At 34.9% G+C, this 26,566-nt stretch overlaps 1 protein-coding gene across 1 annotated transcript; it reads left to right on the top strand.

Annotated features, from left to right (window-relative positions):
• Positions 1–288: 288 nt before the first annotated feature.
• On the top strand, positions 289–26,566 carry LOC138334600 (immunoglobulin-binding protein 1-like). The gene is made up of 5 exons (XM_069283243.1): positions 289–389; positions 24,613–24,697; positions 25,504–25,613; positions 26,005–26,140; positions 26,444–26,566. Exons 1-5 carry the CDS (start codon positions 289–291, stop codon positions 26,519–26,521), a joined length of 510 nt encoding a protein of 169 aa, XP_069139344.1. The 3' UTR covers positions 26,522–26,566.

Genomic DNA, 26,566 nt, shown 5'->3' on the forward strand with positions numbered 1-26,566 from the left:
TATAAGAAATTACAGTCGGTCATATAAGACATAACATGTCTATGCCACTACAAGAAATAAACAAGATGGGACAAAATGGTTCAGATTTGGATAACAAAATATTATAATACATGTACATATGTGCCTTGTTATATTCATATGAAAGTTCTTATATATATCCTAAACTAAAGCATCGTTATATGCTATTTTTGTTCTTATGAATATTATACAAACAGTGTTTTTAAAAGCTGTGTCTATTGGTCCATAAGATAATCAGAACAAACTGGTTCAATGGACAGTTGATAAGATATGCCCCAGTATAACATCTGCACAAGAATTGTTTTTGACATCTCCCCCAGTAAGGGAGCTGCTTGTAAGAAACAGCTTTTGACATCTCCCCCTGAATCCAAGTACACATCCCATCACCTCCAGCTATAAATAGCTCATAAATCAGGAATAGCTGAGGTGAGTGACCAGGTCAGGGGTCAATAGTGAAGGAACCCATCACCAACAATATAGGCTGCCTGCATGGCAATCAGAAATATTGCCTTTCGATGCATAGGCTATCAACAATCCTCCTTCAAATTCTTATGATTAACAAAGGAAAAAGACACATTTATTGCTTATATTATACAAAGCAAAATTGTTACATAATTGTTAATTTCAAAAATGTACAGATGATTTGTGGATCAAGTGTTTTTTGATAACAATCTGATGTGATGATTTAAATGCATTTAGGCCATTACTAAAAATTCATTTAATTTAACTCATTCATCCCTGAAATTTCATAATAGACTGGTCTAGTCCTTGGTTTAGATGAGTCTAAATTTGTCTTCAGGGGTGAATATAAGTAAATAAAATTATGTTCTATTATAATATGAATTTACTTGTACGATACATGCATACAAAAACATTTGAACTGCTAGGATTGGATGACAACTTTGACACTTTAGATATATTAATTCCTCTCCTGGAAAAAAGCATTTTAACAAAAAAGATTATCTTGATATTAAAAACATTTCATCATCAATATCAACACTAAAGTTGAGTTTTTTTCTACATGATGTTTATGGGATTTTTTCATATTTATATACGAGAAATTTTGGAAGATGTATATGCATACTAAAGTTAGGATAATGTTTTACTGAAATGAAAAGCATATTTTCTGTTATTTCAACCCTATTTTGTTTGCCAATATTGAAAATTCAATTTACATCCTTAATTGCCAGGAACCCATATGTTAAAGAAATTCTGGAAATTTCATCAATAAACCGAATGGTGTCTCAAAAATATTCAAATTGGAACCTTTCTGGAGCACCCGGCCCCATAAATCATGCACATTGCTCTACTTGGACACACGAAACCTGTCAGCTGCAGAGATTTATACAAATGGCGGCTCTGAAGAATGGGGCAGGCCTTCTTTGAAGTATGCTCACATCGCTTCCTGATGAGATACAGTATATAAACAACTACAACAAAGATGGACAAGAAGTAGGTCTTATCCTTCACACAGCAGCCAGATTGAAATCCTCTACAGTGTAAACATGACCGAGTTTCAGTAATTCTAACATGAACTGGATCTTCCAGAATAATGATTTGATGCTGTGGTAGCAGCTAGCTATAGTTAACAACCATATATATTGTATGGACAGGACAGAACTACAAAGGCGAGTGAATGCTAAACAAGATCTCTTAGTTACAAAGTTTTAAGATAATTTTCAGACGAGACATACAATTGATAATTTTCAGACGAGACATAAAATTGTTTTAACAGTAACATACTGTACAAATATATTTGAAATAAGCTCCCCAATTTAACATCAACGTTAATCGAGAAATGCAAGAAAATAAGGATTTGATATTTTGAAAAGATTTTAATATCTAGATTTTAAGAAATTTCAACAACTACTAAGGAACACACTAACATTATAATTTTGTCTAGATTAATACAAGAAATGCATGTCAAATCAAAGACTATAGAAGGATAGAGGATAGAGGTTATCTCTGCATTTTAAAATACAAAGATATATCTAAAAAGAAGAAAATTAATAAGTTTGAGAAATAGAAGTAAACATGTCTGCTTTTACTCTCAATGAAAGTCATATATGCAATACAACATATATGTAAATATAGTTAATATATTTGTATTTCATTATAAACATGTAAGGACTTTTAACAAATTCATATCATAAATTAGGTAATTGCTCCTGATTTACCCCCCGAAAATCCTTTATATATGTTATTACTTTCAATTACATGTACAATTCCTTGTAAATTTTGAAAATAATGACTATTTATCTCCAACAAGCGAAGGATTCTATGCTAAATAATTTTAGAAATTCGTAATTTTGGTACTTACATGGTATATCAAATTATTTTGTTTTAGACAATGTGTTATTGGTAATAATCAACTATATACTATATATGATCGATATGGTTAAATTCCTACTTTAATCATATCACTTCAAAGTGTTATTTCAATCCTGATTCCATATGTATATATGTTATATATACAAACATGTATATGTTATATATACAAACATGCCTTAGAAAAGAATTTGTTGGTAATACAAAAAATAAATAATACTTTGCATTTTGCAAACTTTGCAATAATGATTTTTTTCAGTATCATATATCAATCAATGAATAATAACAGCTTTATTTTGCTATGAACAGCTAATAACAGTGTTTCGTGTTGTCTATAATAAAATTATTGCCGAGCTGAAAGCCACCATGAGATGTGTTGTGTCAGACAATTTATGTACATTTCCTCTAGTTTGTGGTTCACAGTGACAACAAGTCTGTGCCTCCATGTGTACACACTGGAAGATCAATATCAACTGCCTTAGCTGTGTATAGTAGAGTAATGCTGAACGGAACTACTTTTTGTTTGCCTTTTGAGACGGCCCCCCAACTAACAGCTGGCCTCCTGCCAGCATTGAGTGTTCTGACCCAGATACATGTAAAACCCTACTGGCTTATAAGGCTCCAGATAGCATGACTGTACTTGTAGCATGGCTGAACATATTACACTACCATTCTCATGATTCTACTCACTACAACAAGTAACTGTATATCTATATTCATTTCAATGGGATTTTAGCAAACTTTGTTATAAAACTAAATATTGATATGAAATATAACCCTGTTAAAATCTGTACAATCAGAATGCCCAATCAGTATAACCATAATATATATTCATGTGAAACTTTTGACAACATTGGCAGATACAATGATGATAAACTGCATTGAAAATCCACTTAACACAGACTTTTCCTATGCAGGATTATCTTCATAAGAATATCATTAACGAGGAACTTGTGAATTTTTTGCTTTATAATCACATAAATTTATACTAAAGATGTACGTGAAAGACATTAATCAACATTTAAATAATACTAATAATATTCAAGAAAATAATTATTTATCTTATATATATATATATATGTATTTACACAACTATGGAAAATATTTCTCCTAGACTATTATTTTATCCATTTAGATGTGTTCTCATGTTTAATAAAGAAATTAATAAATGCTGGTTTCTACATCAATGTACATCAGGGGTGTACAATTCCAAAAATTTTGCACTAGCCCAAGGGCTAGTACCAACAATTTTTTCACTAGCCCTGATCAGAATTCTACTAGCCCTATTTTTCGTTCATTTTCATATGCACATTTTACTCGATCTGGATTTTGTACAAACCTGTACAAAACAAATACATGTCTAAACAGTGTGTTAAATACCATATCTGCTAATAAAGATATCACACAGATTGTTTCACAGGAACCAGGTATTCATATAATAGTGAAAACATTATTGAGTCGATATTGATAATGCAACAATGCCATCGCATGCAAAAATATTTCAGATTTGAAATTATAGTTCTTATATCACTCAAATATTTGCTTTAAAACTATCATTAAATGTAAAGAAAGAAAACATAATCAGTATATCTATTAAAGTTTAACTTTGATATTAAAGCTTAGCAAGGAAATATAACATGAATACAATCAGTATTAAATATCTGCTGTTTTCATTTTATATGTAATATGAACTTATTAGAATTTAGTAAATAGTACAGTTCATGAAATTTTTGTAACAAAATCTTGAAGTAAAATTACTTTTTACTGATCTTACTTATTTTCCATGATTTTTATGAGTATTAAAAAAACTCCATTTTATTTAGTAACATTTGCATGAGATTTGAATAAAATGTTGCCAATTTCATAATTTCATATAAATTTATTTCCAAGAACTGTACACAAATTCAACTTGACAATTTACAATAAAATATTTTGTAAATGATTATTAAATTGCACTGCTAATTTTCATTTACAAGATTTCAATTCTATTTAAGTTATTTTGAAAAACATTTAGTGAATTTATTTTTTGTCAATGAACTAAGCATACCTATATATGTATAGATCTGCAAGTGCACAGGACTAAAAATTACCATTATTTTATACTTCAAAACGATCCTCTATCCATCTCACAGCAGTAGTACTTTCTGAATCCAACCCTCATATACTTAAATTTATAACACTAAAATGATAGTGATGCTAAATAATATAACAGTCACTTCATAATTAATTTTTATCTAGAGTCTAGAAATCTAGATTTTCCCGTTCCCTAGGGGTCTGTCAACACCATCGGCAAACACATGGCCATCTGGGTCACTCATGCGCTTAACTTTCACCAATTACATAACAAAGCGTTTGATGCACCTAGATGAAAAATGTTATTTACGAGTTTTGACCAAACATTTACTGCTAGTAGAATTCTGAACAGCAATAGAAGGCTAAACTGCTGATTTACGACTAAATTTCAAAGTAAAGATTTTTATCAGGAAATTTCCACTAGCCCACGGGCTAGTAATGATCGTGACGCCACTAGCCCTGACCTGAAATTCACTAGCCCCGGACGTCGGGCTAGTGGAATTGTACACCCCTGTACATTACAAAAGATACATAAAGAGAAAATAATTCTACATTTGTCCAAAATCTTTGATGAGTTTTGAAGAGCCCTTATTCACAATATTTTGTAGACACTTTGTAATTAGTTATTTGGTACATCCAGACTTTTATATTCAATTTACCCTCACCCTCAGCTGCTGTGTTAGCAGATTCACCCCTGAGGACATAGTTGAATCTTCCCATTCAAAATTAGGAACAGTTCATTAAGAATTTCCAGGGGTATGCATTAATGTCAATTAAGGAAAACCCTCAGATTGTAAGTTGTGTAGACTGCAGCAGAATGTCAAACAGTTTTCATTCTAATGGCAATGAGATATTTATATTGTTCATACTTTGTGGATGTTTACTGATGCGTTAACTTTATGTAACTTCCTGTTCTGTTGATATAATAAAGGTTCAAATCAGTAAAATATAACTCCAGATCATCTTGAATTTCTCAACATTTACATAATTTTTTTCTACACTCTGTTAATTTCTTTATCTATAAATGGGTATAGTAATGATATACTATAATATGTAGACATATATTTAGACTTATAAAACAATCAACAGACCATTTTAACATCGCCAATTATGCCATTTAATTGTTTATCATCACTGTTTGTCTACCCTACTATAGATTTCAAAGGATCAAGATGTAAGTGCTGATCGATGTATAGTTAATGAACACTGAAAGGTCCGGTCCTCTCTAATGATAGTAAAGATGATTATGGTATCCTCAAATATAATGTTCAGGTGTAGCAAGGTAGTAAATATATTAAAGCTATATGATGTCTGATGATTGACAGATTGAAATATCCATGTTGTGAAATCATCACAGAATGCATGTCATGAAATCAACATAGAATGTCTCTCGTCTGAATTCCACACAAACACCCCTGTGTTGAATTCAACATCCATCATCCCTGTACTGAATTCAACACCCCACACCCCTGTACTGAAATCAACATACAACACCGGTTACCCCTGTACTGAATTCAATACAAAACATTCATATACTGAATTCAACACACAACACCCCTGCACTGAAATCAACATACAACACCCCTGTACTGAATTCAATACAAAACATTCATGTACTGAATTCAACACACAACATCCATGTACTGAACTCAACATGCAACACCCTGCATGAACTGAAATCAACACATGTTATCTTACAACACCCTTGTACTGAAATCAACATATGTATATATATATACACAACACCCGGTACTGAAATCAACATACAACACCCTGTACTGAAATCAACATACAACACCCTGTACTGAAATCAACAAAGAACAACACTGTCTAGAAATCAACACTGAGCACCACTTGGTGTCCTGAATTCATCACATCCCTTTCAACATACATATTTCACATTTTAGTCCACATAATGATCTACTAATAAATAACATTTGATACACAACTATATCAGAACACTAAATTAAAATACATCTGATGTCTGTGCTTGCATAATAATACAGGGAATTTCCGAAGTATCAATTGTAATACTGGACACCTTCAGTCTGGTAAATTGAATATGCATGAGATCACTACCTGCAGGTGCCTTCTGAGGTGACAAAAACAATGAAACAAATAATAATAATATTGCTATTTCACACAGCCCACAAATAAAATGGGTTCTTATATCACCTAAGCCTATTATTGTAATCAAATGTTAAATGCATCATTCCAATTAATTAACCCTAACATGAAACAAACAAAAAATCAACAGATTTTCAATTGCTCATGATGACAAGATCTTTGAGGATATATGGTTGTAATTGTGAGTGTACATTTATACATAGAAATGATGGACATGGTGTTACACATTGACATATATATATATTAGGTAGCAATTCAGAAATTATAAAAGGTTTCATAACTTCAGGTGAAGAAAAGAATACATATTTATTGTACATATATCAGAATTCATAACTGAAACTATTTTTTTTCGTTATAGATTTTTTCTACAGTGATAGGTTGGGGAGATACACTAATAATAATAATATTCATTCAAGATGTAATTATTTAAAATATTTTGTTGATTATTGTACTATACCGGATTTGTTTGTTGATGGCTATTATAGGCTTTGCCTGATCATGCCAAATCCTTTTGCATTTTATTTGCAATAAAATTTCTTGAAATTGAAAAAAACTCCAGGTGAACACAAACCTTCTGCGATCTGTCATAAGCTTTAAATAAATAGCTACCACATGGCCTGTACATTTATATAGGACAGTGTGATGCCTGCTGTGACATTACAGCAGATCTAGGAGACAAGCTTGAGACTATCCTCAGGAAGTGTGGTTAATATGCAAATAAAGTCAAGATTACAATATTACAACCAAAACATAAGGCCGTCTGCTGTTTTCTGGTACAATTTTCTGACTGATTAAGATGATCTTTGGTAAAATTAACTGTAATATATCTACAATTTATAGATTGTTGATTCTTACCTTTGCAATATATATATAAGGGGGCTTCAAATACTATTATCTTAAAATTCATACAGATTCAATTGTTACTTATCGATTGAATTATAACCGGTTTTTTTTTTGTAATGTTGATTTTCATTATTTTGACCGATGATGAAGATTTTACTGGGAAGACAGTGAAGCAGTAATCCAGTTTCACTTGTTTCATTATTTTGTAATGGTATTTCATTACTATAGTCCAGGTATAAACTTTAGATGTGTCATTTGCGCTATAGCTATACATGCTACAATTATCTTATTAACTGCCATGATCAACATTTATGTATATCAATGTCACTGTCATAGCAAATTTTTCAAAATCTGTCAAACTTTTTCACCAAGCCATCCATGGTTTTGAATACTTTGCTGCTTAGTAGTGACTATATAGTTAAACATTTTTCTTTGTGTGAGATAAAGATCATATTCAAACAAGCCGAGTGTCAGTATACATTCCAAAACTGTGAGTCCCCGCCTTTCTCTGCTTGAATTCCCCACAAGAACTGACCCAAAACTGGAGATTATTATATGGATGCTTTCATGCTCAAATGTTTCCCTTGATTTCAGTATAATCGAGTCATTAATAAACAATAATCATTGTATATTGTACTTCAATCCCACCAATTTAGTACCTACTATCATGTTAATATTGTACAACTGCTTGGCTTGTGTTATTATGACAACCAAAAAGTTGGTGCCAAATTCAGGTGTGGGTTGGTGGCCTCTGTTTCAAGATTAGAAGAAAAATTGTACAATGTATGTCCCAATGAAATTAAGCATTCAGAGAAGTTTTTTATATGTTGTGAAACAGAACACCTAAATTTGAAATGAGCTGTCTGCCAGATCTCGTATAATTAACAATAAACTTACACAAACACAAATATTGTCAAAAAACTGTCAAATCACATTATAATAGACCAGTCACCTGCAAACACATTGCTCGCACCAGCAATAGGCAGAATGTCAGAATTTAAAGGTTGTAGCAATCATTTAGAATCCAAGAAAACATAATTCATCAAAACGCTTTACATATATATGGAGTGTTCAAATATATTCTAACTTTTTACTTAATTATAACTTGCGCTTACACCACCATATATACACTTACATATATATAAGAAACACAGTAAGAATTGCGATACAAGGCCAACTCCATGCACTAGGAGATAGTAAAGTCTGAAATTACTACGTTTTATCTGAATTATTCAGACTTTCCTTGTGGAATCAGACTAGTTTTATTATATTCAGACAAATTCTGAAGATTCAGACACGTTTTTTTAAATTCAGATAAGTCGCCTAAAATTCAGACAAATGTAATCTAAAATTCAGACAAATGTCATCTAAAATTCAGAGTTGTCGCTGAAGATATTGGCTCCCTGCCAGCAGTCACCGTCGATTAGGTACTGGCCCCCCTGCCAGGGTCGGTCACGGCTGAGCGCACGGCTTACCTGTGTTTCAGCTAGCCAGAACTGGCCAAGTGCCAGGTCCCAGCATGAGCTACCGGTTACCGAGACATCAATCTGTCATGGTAGTATGTCAGGTGAATGGAGTGAAGCTTGTTAAATTAATCTCAAATTAAATCATTCTGAAACAGATATGTTGTCTTGCTATTGTTTTTTTTTTCCCATTACAATTGCAAAATTCCAGTGTGACCTACCGGTTGCAGGGTATAAGTAATGGTACTGTATTTAATCAGGTAAGAGAAGTGAAGTTTTTGTAACTTAATCTGAATAAAATTCATTCCGAAAACTGAAGCATTGTCTTGTTGTTGTTGTTTGTAAATAAATAAAACTGCCAAATCCCAGTGTGAACTACCGATATCCGGGGCATAAATCATGGAAATATATCAGGTAAAAGGAGTGAAGTTTTTGTAAACGGATCTGAATAAAATTCTTTCCGGAATTAAACGGATGTATTGTGTTGTTGTTTGTAAATAAACTGCCAAATCCCAGCGTGAACTACCGATTGCCGGGGTATAATTAATGGTAGTATATCAGGTAAGAGAAGTGAAGTTTTTGTGAAAGGATCTGAATAAAATTCATTCCGTATTTAAACAGAAGTATTGTCTTGCTGTTGTTTGTAACTAAATAAAAATGCCAAATCCCAGCTTGAACTACCGATTGTCGGGATATAAGAAATGGTAGTATATCAGGTAAGAGAAGTGAAGTTTTTGGAAAAGAATCTGAATAAAATTAATTCCGTAATTTAATATAAAAATTGTCTTGTTGTTGTTTGTAACTAAACAAAACTGTCAATTCCCAGCGTGAACTACCGATTGCCGGGGTATAATTAATGGTAGTATATCAGGTAAGAGAAAAGAAGTTTTTGTGAAAGGATCTGAATAAAATTCATTCCGTATTTAAACAGAAGTATTGTCTTGTTGTTGGTAACTAAATAAAACTGCCAAATCCCAGCGTGAACTACCGATTGCCGGAGTATAATTAATGGTAGTATATCAGGTAAGAGAAGTGAAGTTTTTGTGAAAGGATCTGAATAAAATTCATTCTGTATTTAAACAGAAGTATTGTCTTGTTGTTGTTGTTTTTAACTAAATAAAACTGCCAAATCCCAGCGAGAACTACCGATTGTCGTGGTATAAGAAATGGTAGTATATCAGGTAAGAGAAGTGAAGTTTTTGTAAAAGGATCTGAATAAAATTCTTTCCGGAATTAAACAGAAGTATTGTGTTGTTGTTTGTAAATAAGTAAAACTACTAAATCCCAGCGTGAACTACCGATTGCCGGGGTATAATTAATGGTAGTATATCAGGTAAGAGAAGTGAAGTTTTTGGAAAAGAATCTGAATAAAATTAATTCCGGAATTAAACAGAAGTATTGTGTTGTTGTTTGTAAATAAGTAAAACTACTAAATCCCAGCGTGAACTACCGATTGCCGGGGTATAATTAATGGTAGTATATCAGGAAAGAGAAAAGAAGTTTTTGTGAAAGGATCTGAATAATATTCATTCCGTATTTAAACAGAAGTATTGTCTTGTTGTTGGTAACTAAATAAAAATGCCAAATCCCAGCGTGAACTACTGATTGTCGGGTTATAAGAAATGGTAGTATATCGGGTAAAAGGGGTGAAGTTTTTGTAAAAGGATTTGAATAAAATTCATTCCGTAATTAAACTGAAGTATTGTCTTGTTGTTGTTGTTTGTAACTAAATAAAACTGCCAAATCCATGCGTGAACTACCGATTACCGGGGTATAAGAAATAGTAGTATATCATGTAAGAGAAGTGAAGTTTTTGTAAAAGAATCTGAATAAAATTCATTTCGAAATTAAACTGAAGTATTGTCTTGTTGTTGTTTGTAAATAAGTAAAACTGCCAAATCCCAGCGTGAACTACCGTTTGCCGGGGTATAATTAATGGTAGTATATCAGGTTAGAGAAAAGAGGTTTTTGCAAAAGAATCAGAATAAAATTGCTCGGGCACTTACCTGTGAGTTGCAGTGACATGGATCAATTACTAATTAGCGTACCTGTGGCTGTCAATCAAACCACAGGTGGGCTTTCCCTGCTATCAGTATGTGTGATCCCTAATTGTCTTCGTAACGTTTTGCCCGCGGCAAGGTACTTTGCTTAGTTAACACTGGTTGTGATTTAGTTTACAATGGTTGTGATTTTCCCCGTGAGTTATTCCAGAGACGTAGACATAATATAACAGAGACGTAGATAAAATAAATTATGTATGTGTCTGGTTATACACACTTTTTTTTTTAAATTAGGACAACTCGCTACCTGTTTGGTACTATATTCTCATGATGTATGTATCGTCTTGTGTTGAAATTAATATTTTAAATGAAACATATGAACGTTTTACTGAAAATCAATCATATTTACGTTAAGTTTGTTGAAACGAAAACTTGCTGGACATGAAGACGAAATATATATTATGCGACTTGAACTTCTCGATATTTCTGAAAAAATGCCTTTATTGAATATAAACAAATAAACAAGAAATGCCCACAGTAAGAATATTGGGACGTTGACCGACCAGTTAGCCGGCCGGACACAGGTAAAGTAGCTGTGCCAGCGAGGCATGGTCGCACAGCAGGAGTCTTCACACCTCCCGGTGAAGAATATAGCCTCCGGGCCAGGCTTGAGAAAAAGTCGTAATTTACTTTACAACTCGTAACATAACTTTACTATTTGTAATATAACCGTAATTTTTACGAATATGATAAGAAAATACTATGTGATTTTACCAAGCTGCTTTATCGTTGGATACTTAACAGAATACATAATGTATTGCTGGCTTTACGATAAGAAATTAACCAGTCATGTTAATTTTACATTTCATATTATTTTGTTTTCTTTTTTCATAATGAGGAAAAACGGTATAAAGCTAGTATATTAATAATCCGAAATAAAAGGCCAAAATAAATTCAAAGTAAAATCAAAATCATTTCTATGGAATATATATTCTGGCACTATAGGGCCTTCTTCAGTCCGAAATAACACTACCCAACGTGTTCGTCTACATGTTTGTTTACATCTATTGTTTTCTTTTTATTTCCAGAGTGTAGAGGTCCCGTGGTATAGCGATGACGCCGGGGCCAAAATGACTACTGATGGATAGAAGAATAGATTACAACGGTTATTTATATTATTGTATATAACGCAATTCAATTGGTCATTATTAACATTGACCTAGTCAAAAAAGAGGAGAATGTGGCAAGATAAATACAAGACGAATGGAGGGTTGATTGATTTTTTTATATAGTCGGCGATGTAAGATTACTTTTGAAACAATATTCTGTGTGTATATAGACTGCTTTCTCTGTCAGGTCACACGGATCACCATAATTATATAATTACCTTAACATTCTATTGCAGGTTGTCATTGTTACCAACGGTAATTACCCCTCTCCTGAGTAATAATTAGATCACATCTCACCCTAAATATGATCAATCAATCAATCAAACCCTAACCCTAAATATGTACCGATTACCTCAGACCGGTAGGTGTGACAGGTTGTGTATATTAGAAAAACATCACACATACTGAGTATCCAATGAATTATCTGCTAAAGGTATCTGCAGGCTTTGTCTTCGTTGTAGGTCTGGTTTGAAACGGCGCTTTATCGACTGAAAATTCCTCCCAATCTCGGAAGAGAAGCATTTTATAGCAGATTCATATTATAAATATATCTTAAAAATTCTTGTATTGTAGAAAGTAATATCAAAATGCTTGTATTGTAGAAAGTAATATCAAAATGTTTGTATTGTAGAAAGTTATATCAGACGAAACATAACATACACTTGCATAAGCATGAAGGGTCGTCATAACACAGCAAAAATGAAGACAAATATAGGCTTAGCCTAATGTCCAACCCAGTGTATATACCATCTTGTATGAATAAATATAATACTTTTGTTGTTGACAATAAAATCTTTTGGAATGGAATAAAAACGCAGTCAAGTTCTAAACTCTATTACCAGGTATATTCCTGTACAATCCATGTTGTCTTTTTTTAGTATTTGGTCTATCGTACTGAAAAGTTAGTTAGCATTTTGCAGGCGAAATACTTCATTTTATAACGCAGGCTCCACGAGGACTGTGAACACTCGCTGTGTTTTGTCAGGTAAAGCCTGTCGCCTGGCACGTGTGTATACCAGTCGGACACCTCTCTGCAGGGGGTACAAGGTGGTCACAGGTATTGTATACAGATATTGAATTCATTTAACAAGGTGAAGCTAAAATGCTTAAACACGTACTCTGCATCATGATTCTATGATGATCGACATGCATCAACCCTAATAGTCTAAATCTTGCACGGACCATCAGATGTTCACTTTTATCACATCTATGATCAGCAAGTCTATATCTGAACAGTTATAAGGTCTGATACATTTCCATTACTTATATACCCTGCAATCGGTAGTTCACGCTGGGATTTGGCAGTTTTTATTTAGTTACAAACAACAACAAGGCAATACTTCTGTTTAATTCCGGAATTAATTTTATTCAGATTCTTTCACAAAAACTTCTTTTCTCTTACCTGATATACTACCATTAATTATACCCCGATAATCGGTAGTTCACGCTGGGATTTGACAGTTTTGTTTAGTTACTAACAACAACAAGACAATACTTTAATTCCGGAATGAATTTTATTCAGATCCTTTTACAAAAACTTCACTTCTCTTACCTGATATACTACCATTAATTATACCCCGGCAATCGGTAGTTCTCGCTGGGATTTGGCATTTTTATTTAGTTACAAACAACAACAACAAGACAATACTTCAGTTTAATTACGGAATGAATTTTATTCAAATCCTTTTACAAAAACTTCACTCCTTTTACCCGATATACTACCATTTCTTATAACCCGACAATCAGTAGTTCACGCTGGGATTTGGCATTTTTATTTAGTTACCAACAACAAGACAATACTTCTGTTTAAATACGGAATGAATTTTATTCAGATCCTTTCACAAAAACTTCTTTTCTCTTACCTGATATACTACCATTTCTTATATCCCGACAATCGGTAGTTCAAGCTGGGATTTGGCATTTTTATTTAGTTACAAACAACAGCAAGACAATACTTCTGTTTAAATACGGAATGAATTTTATTCAGATCCTTTCACAAAAACTTCACTTCTCTTACCTGATATACTACCATTCGGTAATTCACGCTGGGATTTGGCAGTTTATTTACAAACAACAACACAATACATCCGTTTAATTCCGGAAAGAATTTTATTCAGATCCGTTTACAAAAACTTCACTTCTCTTACCTGATATACTACCATTAATTATACCCCGGCAATCGGTAGTTCACGCTGGGATTTGACAGTTTTGTTTAGTTACAAACAACAACAAGACAATTTTTATATTACATTCCGGAATTAATTTTTATTCAGATTCTTTTCCAAAAACTTCACTTCTCTTACCTGATATATTTCCATGATTTATGCCCCGGATATCGGTAGTTCACACTGGGATTTGGCAGTTTTATTTAGTTACAAAAAACACAAGACAATATCTTTTATTTCTGTTTAAATACGGAATGAATTTTATTCAAGACATACTTCCTTTCACAAAAACTTCACTCCTTTTACCTGATATATTTCCATGATTTATGCCCCGGATATCGGTAGTTCACAGTGGGATTTGGCAGTTTTATTTATTTACAAACAACAACAACAAGACAATGCTTCAGTTTTCGGAATGAATTTTATTCAGATTACGTTACAAAAACTTCACTTCTCTTACCTGATTAAATACAGTACCATTACTTATACCCTGCAACCGGTAGGTCACACTGGAATTTTGCAATTGTAATGGGAAAAAAAAACAATAGCAAGACAACATATCTGTTTCAGAATGATTTAATTTGAGATTAATTTAACAAGCTTCACTCCATTCACCTGACATACTACCATGACAGATTGATGTCTCGGTAACCGGTAGCTCATGCTGGGACCTGGCACTTGGCCAGTTCTGGCTAGCTGAAACACAGGTAAGCCGTGCGCTCAGCCGTGACCGACCCTGGCAGGGGGGCCAGTACCTAATCGACGGTGACTGCTGGCAGGGAGCCAATATCTTCAGCGACAACTCTGAATTTTAGATGACATTTGTCTGAATTTTAGATTACATTTGTCTGAATTCTAGGCGACTTATCTGAATTTAAAAATACGTGTCTGAATCTTCAGAATTTGTCTGAATATAATAAAACTAGTCTGATTCCACAAGGAAAGTCTGAATAATTCAGATAAAACGTAGTAATTTCAGACTTTACTATCTCCTAGTGTATATATTTTAGTATACAAAGCTTCATTATCAAATTAATTAAAATGGCAACAACCAGTTAAAATACATACCATAATGACTTGCATTGTTTGCTTATTGATACGTATTTGTGTGTGAGTACAATGTAATAATATGAAGAGATGCTACCGGGACCTAATTATTAGAAAGGAACAAACATGCTATAACCATCCTGGGGTCCGGGATAAGGTACGTAATACAGGTGATGTTAGTCTGAGTTACACCCTTACTGAACACATTGAAAGGGGCTCAATGAAGGCCCAGGCCCCAGTCTGACCAAAGTTAGTGATAAATTACAGTATCAAACCTTGCAATTTTCAGCTTATATCTGATAAGTTTGAAAAGTCTGACCATGGCAATGCAGATTCCTTAGAAGCGATTACCATTTATGATTCGAGCAGGTCATATTTTAAGCGTACATTTACTGTCGGATATGTGCAGTATGTCGATCAATTCATGCAATAAAATTTCATTAACACTTTTACTACAATCTCAGTATATTATGTATTGACACTGTTGATTTTGTTACCACATGATTCACGCGGTTTGAATTTAGAAATTCAGAATGGGAATTGTCAAATTATCAGAGTTTTTTTAAAAATAATTGACAACCACTAATAATAATCAATTCAACAATATTGTATCTACATTAAAATTGGCATCAACAATCTTGGATTTATTTTTGACAATATTAGATTTTTATCAGGAATGTGACCTGACATTTTAGTACCAAATCGTCCTTTGATCAGTGTTATTTTCGCTGATCAAAAATATATTTTAATTAAGATTCTTGCTTACATGTTCACTCATTTCAGTTTGACAAGTTGACAAAAATGTTCAAATTTCTAATCCGACCTTTAAAGGTCTATGACGATTTTCATATTTTTTAAAACAAATGCTTTGCAAACGCACCAGGTAACTATGTTTCAATGCAAAAGTATACATTTGACATATGGGCTTAAAACTTTTTCACATCACCATGCCATTTTTCAAAATTATATTCCATACTTACAGTTTTAAATTTTTATGTCAACTTTCTGATTTATGTTTATATGTCTTCCTTCATCAATTATTATGCCATAGTTTCAATATAGTTTTTTAATCAAAATATTTTGCTGATCAAAATACTCTTGGGCACGATTTGACAAACACTAAAAAATCAGGTAAATCTCTGACTTCACGTAAAGTTCATTACCAAATGCATGATTTGAACAAGAATTGGAATCAATTTGTCCTTTGTGTTTTGAAGAAACTATTAGTCCAAATAAGATTTTGTTAGGTCGTGATCTGACCCGAAGGTTTTCTGTCGTTATGTAACCGTGCGTTAACTTTTCACATTTTTCGAACTTCATCTCAAGTTCTAACTGTGCGATTTGGCTGAAACTTGCATGAAATGATCCTGACATGGTCCCGACATAAAGTGTTGTTATTTTTTCGACATTTCATTGGATCCGAAATCCAAGATGGCCGCCACAGCCGCCATCTTGAAAAACACATTTTGAACTTCTTCTCAAGTTTTCTACCTTTTGCGATTAGCAACTGAAACTTGCATGAAATGATCCTGACACTGGTCCCGACAAAGTGTTGTTATTTTTCGGGTCAATCCATAATCCAAGATGGCCGCCACAGCCGCCATCTTGACAAAAACATTTTTGAACTTCTTCTCAAGTTCTATTTCGTATTGCGATTTGACTGAAACTTGCATGAAATGATCCTTACATGGTTCCAAACAAAGTGTTGTTATGAAATTTTTGGAAACTGATTAAAATTCATTTGGGTGCACAGCCGCCATCTTGAAAAACACATTTTGAACTTCTTCTCAAGTTCTACCCGTGCGTTATTTAGACTGAAACTTGCATGTAAATGATCCTGACATGGTCCCGACAAAGTGTTGTTGTTTTTCGGGGTCGATACGAAAAATCCAAGGTATGGCCGCCCACTGCCGCCATCGTTGAATACACATTTTGAACTTCTTCTCATGGTCTACCGGTGCGATTTGGCTGAACCTTGCATGATATTGATCCTGGAACATGGTCCCGACAAAGTGTTGTTATTTTTCGGGTCGATCCGAAATCCTTGATGGCCGCCACAGCGCATCTTGATAAACACATTTTGAACTTCCTTATCAAATCTTCTACTGGTGCGATTTGACTGAAAAATTGCATGAAATGAATCCTGACATGGTCCCGACAAATTACTGGTGTTTAATTTTGCGGGTCGAATCCGAAAATTCCAAGATGGCCGCCACAGCCGCCATCTTGAAAACACATTTTGAACTTCTTCATTCAAGTTCTACCCGGTGCGATTTGACTGAAACTTGCATTGAAATGATCCTGACATGGTCCTGACAAAGTGTTGTTATTTTTTAGGTTGATCCGAAATCCAAGATGGCCACCACAGCCGCCATCTTGAAAACACATTTTGAACTTCTTTTCAAGTTCTACCGGTGCGATTTGGCTGAAACTTGCATGAAATGATCCTGACATGGTCCCGACAAAAGTATTGTTACATCTCTGGTTGATTCACAAATCGAAGATGGCTACCATGACACTGATATATCTAATTAATTTCCTATATGTTAAGGCACCTTGGGCCTCTTGTTTGCAAAATGAAAATTTTTGTTTGAAAGAAATTGAAAATGATCCTGACATGGTCCTGACAAAGTGACACCATATATAATTAATTTTACTATTGCCAAGGTAGTCAGATGACCGTTAAGGCCCTTTGGGCCTCTTGTTAGAAAAAAAGTCATATTGTTTTAACTATATATCACAAGCTAAGGAAATAACAGTTTTTACTTTGTAACAGTGCGGGTTGAACTATCCATTGATGAGGCATAAACAGCAGTGGTTTACCGTAACGACCTGTACGCAGTTAATTTGCTTTTATATTAATTATAACTTCTATTAAATGTCCTCATTTATAAATTTGATATATATGATATGAACTGATATATTTTACACTTTATATGTATCAATTCAAATAAACATTACAGTACGAATGATTTCCAGTAATTAACGGCAATTTCATGTGTAAAATATTGTGTTTCTGATTGCGATAAATACTTCTATATGTCAAAGTCTATATAGACTACAGAAAAAATATATCTTTTCGCATATCTCCTAACACACATCTAGTCTGTCTGTGGTCTGAATGTAGTGGACATTTTACCTGGACACGATGTCCACCTGTAGTGGACACCGTGTTCACACGTAGTGCACTCCGTGTCTACCTGTAGTCTAAATCTTGTGCACTCCATGTCTACCTGTAGTCTAAACCTCGTGCACTCCGTGTCTACCTGTAGTCTAAACCTCGTGCACTCCGTGTCCACTCGTAGTTCACACCGTGTGCACAATGTGTAACCTTTAGTCTACTACCAACTGTATATATCACTGTACTGCCCAGTATTGCATTTTATCGGTAATTTTGATTCCCAGATTTGAATAACCATAAAAAAAATGGACATTTGTTTATTTAAGAATCACTATTCTATCAAATATTCTGAGGGAAGAGTGAAAGAAGGGAAGGAATAAACTACCATAGTCCATGTAGACCATACAGTTGTGTGACCAAAATCCCTCAGCAATCTATTGTTAAACGATAAATTAAAATAATGTATATACCGGTATTTCATTAAGGTTAAATTATAGAGAACAAGATTGTATTGATGAATGTTTTCTGTAATGATTGAATGATATTATCTTTTATTACAGAAGCAAAGCCATTAAAGGTTTAGCAGATGGAGAGAAGGCAATTAGGATGATTAATGACCTGACTTTGTTTAGCATTAATGAATCAATAGGGGAGGTATCAACAACAGAAACTAAGGTAACCATGGAAACTTGATTGTCTTGTTTCGTTTAATTTAATCCATTGATATCATGATATGCTTTTTTAGGTCCCATCTGACCTAATGGGTCAGATGACCGATAGTCATCATGTTTCGTCTGTCCGTCGTGCGCCGCGCGTTATCTTTTCACTATTTTGAATCTTAGCTTCTCACGTTTACTACTGTGTGCTATTTGGCTGAAACCTGGCCATCATGAAATTATTCCAGACATCGGACCCACAACTAAAAGAGTATGTTCATTTTTAGGGTCAATAACGAAAAAACCAAGATGGCCGGCCACAGACCGCCTTATATGAAAAACACATTCTTTTGAACCTTTTCATCAAGTATCTACAGGTGGAGATTTGACCTGATAGTCTTGCATGAAAGATGATCCGGAACATTGTCTCCGACAAAAGTGTCTGTTGTTTTTTTTCGTGGTCGATTTCACTTTCTTACCGATATCCATAGATGGCACGCCTACTCTAGTCTCGGCCAACTTTGGATAAACAGTTACATTTTGAACTACTTGCTTGACTCTAGTTCTTACGGGTGCGATTGGGCTGATACCTCTGCATGAATATGATACCTGACATGGAGTCACGACCAAAGTGTTGTTTTTTTTCTGGCTTGATCCAGATCAAACCAAGTATGAGTCCCACCTTCAGCCCGCAATCTGGAAAAACTAATTTTGGACTTCTTCCTCAAATTATACCGGTGCGAATATGTGGCTCCTGACTGACAACTTGTCGTAAAATGGTTCCCTGGACTTTCTGTGATAACACGTAAAAGTGTTGTGATTTTTCGCACGGGTCGATCCGACATTCCAAAGATGGGCCGCCCACAGACGCTCAATCCGTTGTAAAACGCCATTATTGATACGTCTTCTCAAGTTTCTGAACAGGTGCGCATATTGGCCTGGTTTTATTGACTGGCTTTTTATGAGATCACTAGACTAAAGGATCTCCAAGAGCATAGTTGGTGACGCGTAGTTTTTGCAAATTGGTCACGATTCAAGTTATCACAGTTAATGGCCTCCACCGGCGATCATTCTAGACCGCTGTCTGGAAAACAACATTTTTGAACTTCTTTCTCATGTTACCACTAACACTGGTGCGATATAGGCCTGGATAATTGCTTGAGAATGGATTTCCTTGACCCATCAGCTAGTCTTCTAATTGGTACAAAATTGTAGTTGTTATTTTGGGTCGATCCGAAAATCCAAGGACTGCCGCCAACAGCCGCCCATGCTTGTGAAAAACACTTTTTTGGATACTGTACTTCTCAAGTTCTAGTAACGAGGTGTGCATATTGGCTGATATCTCCATTGAACATGGAAATTTGATCCTGACATGAGTCCCTGACAGAAAGCGTTGTTGGTTTTTTTACTCGAGTCCCGATCCCAATTATCAGAAGAATGGTCACACAGTGACCTACAAGCAGCTATCTCTTGAGAAAACTCTCTATATTAGAACTATCCTTCTCAAGTTCTAGACCGTGACGACTTTCACTCGAAATATTGCGTGAAATGATCCTGTCAATGGATCCGGAATCATAAGAGATTGTTATTATTTAGGTCGCGTCTCGATCTCGATAAATACCTAACGATGGCCGCCACAACCGCCTTCTTGAAAACAACATATTTTGAACTTCTTGCTACAAAGTTTCTACCGGTGCGATCTTTGGCTTGAAAGCTTGCATGTAATTGATCCTGAACATCGAGTCACGAACAATGTGATCGTTATTATTTCGGGCGGGATCGATTTTATCCTCACAAGAAGGCCGCATCCTAGCCTGCAAGTCTTGAGTAACTTTACTTATCGCGACAAAAGTCCGTCCTACACAGTTCCTACCAGGTGGCGATTGGGCTGAAAGCTTGCTCAGGAAATGATCCTGGATATCGGTCCCTAAACCTTAATGTGTTGTTAATTTTCTCCAGGTAGTTGAATCCGAAATCCACAGATTTGGACCCCGCACTAGATCCGCTTTCCATCTTGGGAAAAAACATATTTGAAAACTATTCTTCTTCAAGTTTTTAACCGTGCGATTTGGTTGTATAACTTGCAGTGAAAGTGATAATTCCTCACTTGATGGGTCAGGATAAACGTGTTTGTTATTATTTTGGATTTGTCAGCAAACAATCTCAAGATGGCCGCACAACCCCGCCCATACTTGAAAACACATTATAAACCATGTCTTCGCAAGTCTCTGTACCAGTGCGATTTAGGCTGAAGCTTGCATATGAAATTGATCCCTGAGCATGAGTCCCCATAACAAAGTGTATGTTATTTTTTTACGGGTCCGATCAGAAATCCATGTCTGGCGCCTACAAACCGCCAATCTTGAAACACTTTATTTCGAACTTTCTTATCAGGTTTTCGCTATCCGTGATTAGGATTTGGCTTGATGCTGTGCATGAACAATTGATCCTGTGTTGTGGTCCCTAATCAAAGACTTGTGTTGTATTATTTTTCCTGGGTGGTTGATCCCGAAATCACTAAGATCGGCGCGTGCCACGATTCAAACAGCCGTCCATCGTTGAAAACAAATGTTTGAAACTTTTTTTATCAATGATTACTAACGGTGCTCGCGTTTAGGGTTGGGAGAACTTGCATGAAAATCGAACCTTCAACTTTTCGTACCCAATTTTAAAGTGTTGTTATTTTAATTTGGGGTTTGATCACGAGTAACAGTCACGATGGCCCGCCACTATTAATCCGCGCCATCTTAGGAACAAAACACCTTTGTTGAAGCTTTGACTTACTACAAAGTAAGTTCCCAAGATGTCGTTTTGAGCCTGATAGCTTTCGCAATGTATTAATGATTCGCTGGACATGGTCCTTAATCAAGTGTTTGTTCGCGTTTATTTTTTCGAGTGTTGATCACGAAATCCATTGATGGGACGTCCACTAGCCTGACCTCATTAAAAAATATTTTGAACTTATTCACGAAGTATCTAGCAGGTAGCGATTTTGAGGCTGAAGTATTGCATTGAATTGAATACTGATTTGGTCCGAACATAAAAGTTGTTTGTTATCTAGGTAGATCCGACATCCCAAGGTGGCCGCCACAGCCGCCTTCTTGATACACATTTTTGAACTCCTTCTCAAGTTCCACCGGTGCGATTTGGTTTGAAAACTGTGCATGAAATTGATCCACATCTCGAGATACGCAACAAAAGTGTTGGTTAATTTTATGAGTTTGATACCGTGAAAAAACCCAAGATGGCCGCCACAGCCGCCACTCTTGAAAAAACTACCAATTTTGAATCTTACTCTATATCAAGTCTATACCTGGTGCGATTTTGTGACTGGAAGTTGGCGATGACAATGAGCCTGAAATAGGTCCTGGACTAAGTGTTGTTATAGTTCGGGTTGATTCCGAAATTTCCATAAAGATTGGCCTGCCAAACAAGCCGCCAGCTTTGACTTGAAAAAATATTTTCGAACACTTCTTCACAAAGTTTATCTACCGGCTGCCGAAATTTGGCTGAAGTATGCATTGAATTGGTCCATGAGGTGGTCCCTAGACCAAAGTTAGCGTTGTTATTTTTTCGGCAGTTGATCCTGACAAAATCAAGATGGCCGACCATCCAGCCTAGCAATTCTCGAAAAAACATTATTCTCAAACTTCTTATCATAAGTTTTACCGGTGCCGATTTGGTTGAAACTTGCATAGAAATGATCCTCACTTGGTACCTGATAAAGGTGTTTGTTCATTTTTTGGAGTTGATCCGAAAATACCTAAGATAGGACCGCCCTACATACACAGACATCTTTGAAAACATAATCAGTATTAGAACTTCTTACTCCAAGTTCTTTACATCAGTGTCGATATGGCTGAAAGAGTTGTGCAAATGGTAATGATCTAGTAGAGACAAGGTGACCGACTAAGCACATAAGTGTAGTTTATTTTTCGGGTTTGATCGCGAAAAATCGCTAAGACTGGCTCCGCCACGCGCAGCCGCCAGTCTATGAAAAAAACATATATTGATATCTTATTATTCAAGTTCTAGACCGGGTGCTATTTTGGCTGGATAGCTTGGCATAGAAATGGATCCTCGTGTCAGTGGTATTACCTACACAAAGTCGTTGTTCAATTTTTTCCCGGGGTGTGATCCCTGAATCCATGGAATGCGCACACCAGTCCGTCATCTCGAAAACATATTGTTGACTTCCTTAGATCAAGTTTTACCGGTGTTGCGAAATTGGTTTGAATTGCTTGCACTGAAAATGGATATCATACTTTGGTCCCAAATAAAGGTGGTTGTTATTTTTCCGGGTCGAGATCCGAAAACCGCATGTTGGCGCAGCCAACCAAACCGCCAATCATTGAAAAGCTACGCAATATTATTGATACTTCTTAATCACGTCCTCTAGCCAGTGCGAAGTTTTGGGCAGAATGCTTGGGCATTGAATGATCTGACAGAGAATGAGGTCGCTAACAAAGTAGTTTGGTTATTTATTTCGGGTCGATTCCGAAATCCAAAGTATGGCCGCCACAGCCGCCATCATGAAAACATATTTCGAACTTCTTATCAAGTTCTACACGTGCGAATTTTTGGCGAAGCTTGCATGACAATGATATCACATGGTTATGTGTCCATAACAAAGTGTTGTTATTTTTCGGGTTGATCCGAAATACAAGAATGGCAACCATGACACTATATTTAATTAATATCACTAATAAGATAAGTGCCCTTATGGGCCCTGTTTTGAAGATAAAATTTGTGAAAGAAAAATTAAAATGATCCTGACATGGTCCTGACAAGTGTCCACCATATATAATTAATTTTACTATTGCCACGGTAGGTCGAGATGACCGTTAAGGGGCCCTTTAGGGCTCTTGAGTTAGAATTTTCTAAAGGTTATATATAACCTTAGTCAATAGGTAGTTTATGCTAGTTATATAAACCCTTCTTTCTGGAGAGTCTCTCAACAGTTACACCAAGATCTACCATAAAACCTACAAGTAGTACATCTAAGATTAGAATATCTGCTTTATTGTAAAACTTGGCCAGAATATAGATACAATATCATCAATATCCCAATATTACCATTTTATTCAATAATTATATCAACTTTAGCACTGAAAACAGTGTCTTTTTTTATTCACCTTAAAATTACATGCATATTTGAGACAAGTATGAAAAATGTTGTTTAAAAACATTTTTTTACTTCAATAATATTAAAAACTAGTGACATCAATGCTTATGATTAAATCATAAGACTATTTCATAACATAAAGTATAATGTAAGATTCCACTGATTTTTCAAGTGATTCTTTTTCCAAATCAATATGCAAATCAGTGGCTCTATTTTGATATCACAATTTGATTATGGCAGGTTTCACACCATTCTCAGATTTCTTTTTTCATATGGTATGGAAACAAAAAAATAATGCAATCAGAAAGTCAGATTTAGACTATGAAAACAAAGAAAAAATAATTATAATATCTTTACTATACTAATACTGCATCAAGTAGCTATCTACCAAAGTTTTCCCTCTGAAATTTTAACACCTGAGACTTCAACAGAAATAGAGGCGTTATTTGAGGATAAATGTGGTTTCAAACTTTTCAGGTACATGCTTGTTCCTGCCTTAATGGGATATTTTATACAGAAAAGGGTAACAAAGGACAGACTTCAGCTTGTTAGGACAGGCAAAGTGAGTATAGCTTTTAACCATTAATGAGGATAAAGTAATAAGGTTGAAATTGTACCTGCTGGCCCTATGGCATGATAGTCTCATAATTTGAATTTAGAATCTTAACCTGGCCTTCTTTTTCCTGACATCTTCCCTTAAACCGCCTCACTCTTGACTATCTTTTGAGAGTTGGCCCCGGTGAGTAAGGATCTGGGTTATGTTCCCTGACCAAGACACACTATAGTCTAAAAATGTGTTCATTTCTGCTCCTGCTTTAGCATAAAGGTAGTTGGATGACTGGTTTGTTCATTGTTACAGTATAATGTGACAGTGTGGGGTGTGCTTGTTGGGCCTCTTCAATGACATGCTTCAGTGAGATAGCACTATAAAAAATGCAAGAATTCCACTATTACAAGGTGACACAACATGTATATACCACAGCCTTCCAAAACATACAGACAACGTATTGCAGATAAAGGAGGTTGTCCTAAGACAATAAAACCCAATAAATCAACGCAAATCATAATGATATACCGTAGTTTATTAAGTTCACTTCCATAGGGTTAGATTGTAAATTTTTATCTCTTGACAGAAATAGATGCCCACAAACTTACTGATGTCCTTATTTTATCCATGGCTCAAGACAATCTTCGTAAGATCTTGTTACTCTTGTAAGATTCTCATGCTACAAACACTACAAAACTGCAAACTTTGAGTACAGTATTTGAATTTAAAACATAACAAAGAGAAAACAAACTATTCCTACTGAACATGTGCTACAAATTTGTGAATGATGAGAGAAATAACTTCTTTATTCAATATTTCAGGCTTATTATGAAGACTTTCTGCGTCAATGTAAGACATACAAAGTGGCCAAAGTGAGCGTCCACATAGAGGATGATGAAGAAACATCTGACAACCGAGTCCTTCCTTCAGGGTAAATATACAACTAAATTGTCTGTATTTGTAGAGGTTATTCTAATCAGATTGTAGATAATAGAAGGTGATCAAGATTATTTATGTTTTTATAGCTCCCTGTGTTTAAACATGATTTTGACTTTTTCAAACTTCAGAAGATGACTTTGGGATTTTACAGCCCTCTAGTAACCATATGACACTTTTTCAGGCCACCTGGTATGATATGACTTTGCTTTTTTTCCAAGCCCCCTGGTGCCAATTTCTTGAAACAAAAATGCAGACTTAATTCAAAACTAAAGTTTTTCTCCTTTACCTTATGTGAGAATCATGACTTAAGTCAGTTTTTGACTTAAGTTTGTTTCAAGAAATCGAGGCCTGGTATGATGAAATGTTTACTGTTATTTTTTCAGGCCCCCTGGTATGATGAAAATGATAAGTGAAAGGGAGAGTAAGATACAGGCATTCAAGGAACAAAAGGAACTGGACGCGAGACTAGCAGACCTGAAAAAGTATGTCGACCAGGAACATGTAGATGAAGAGGTGAAGGTAGGTGTCTTTACGGCCTAATACTATTATTCTGTGATGATTCTGATCACCCTCCCTTACTTAAGTATTCCAGCTACACAGGAATCAGGAGGTGGTGTCCGTTGATTAGCCGCAGGGTTACATATGATTGTCATTGAAAGTAAAAATAAATCAATGTAATTCTATCTATCACTATTTGATGTGAAATTTTCATAGAATTTATGTTACAATATGTTACTATAGATATATAAACTTGGGACTATGTACATGAGTCTGTTGATATTTTTTTAATCAAGACTTCTTTTACTTTTTGTAATTTTCCAGAGAGATTACTATATAACCTTACTTAAGAAGTGGGTCATCATTGCATGTGAGGATCTATCCGGGATAAACTGTGAGTAAATAAAGGTCATGTTAAAATAACTTCAATACATCTGTTTAAAGCAG

This window comes from Argopecten irradians, chromosome 11, assembly GCF_041381155.1.
Source record: "Argopecten irradians isolate NY chromosome 11, Ai_NY, whole genome shotgun sequence".
Lineage (NCBI taxonomy): Eukaryota > Metazoa > Mollusca > Bivalvia > Pectinida > Pectinidae > Argopecten > Argopecten irradians.

Bases quoted from the DNA above. Each gene is read 5' to 3' on its own strand.
- LOC138334600 (XM_069283243.1), top strand. From the start codon at position 289: ATGCCCCAGTATAACATCTGCACAAGAATTGTTTTTGACATCTCCCCC. The intron at 24,698-25,503 runs GTGAGTATAGCT...TCAATATTTCAG, and splicing joins AGCTTGTTAGGACAGGCAAA to GCTTATTATGAAGACTTTCT. The intron at 25,614-26,004 runs GTAAATATACAA...TTATTTTTTCAG, and splicing joins AACCGAGTCCTTCCTTCAGG to GCCCCCTGGTATGATGAAAA.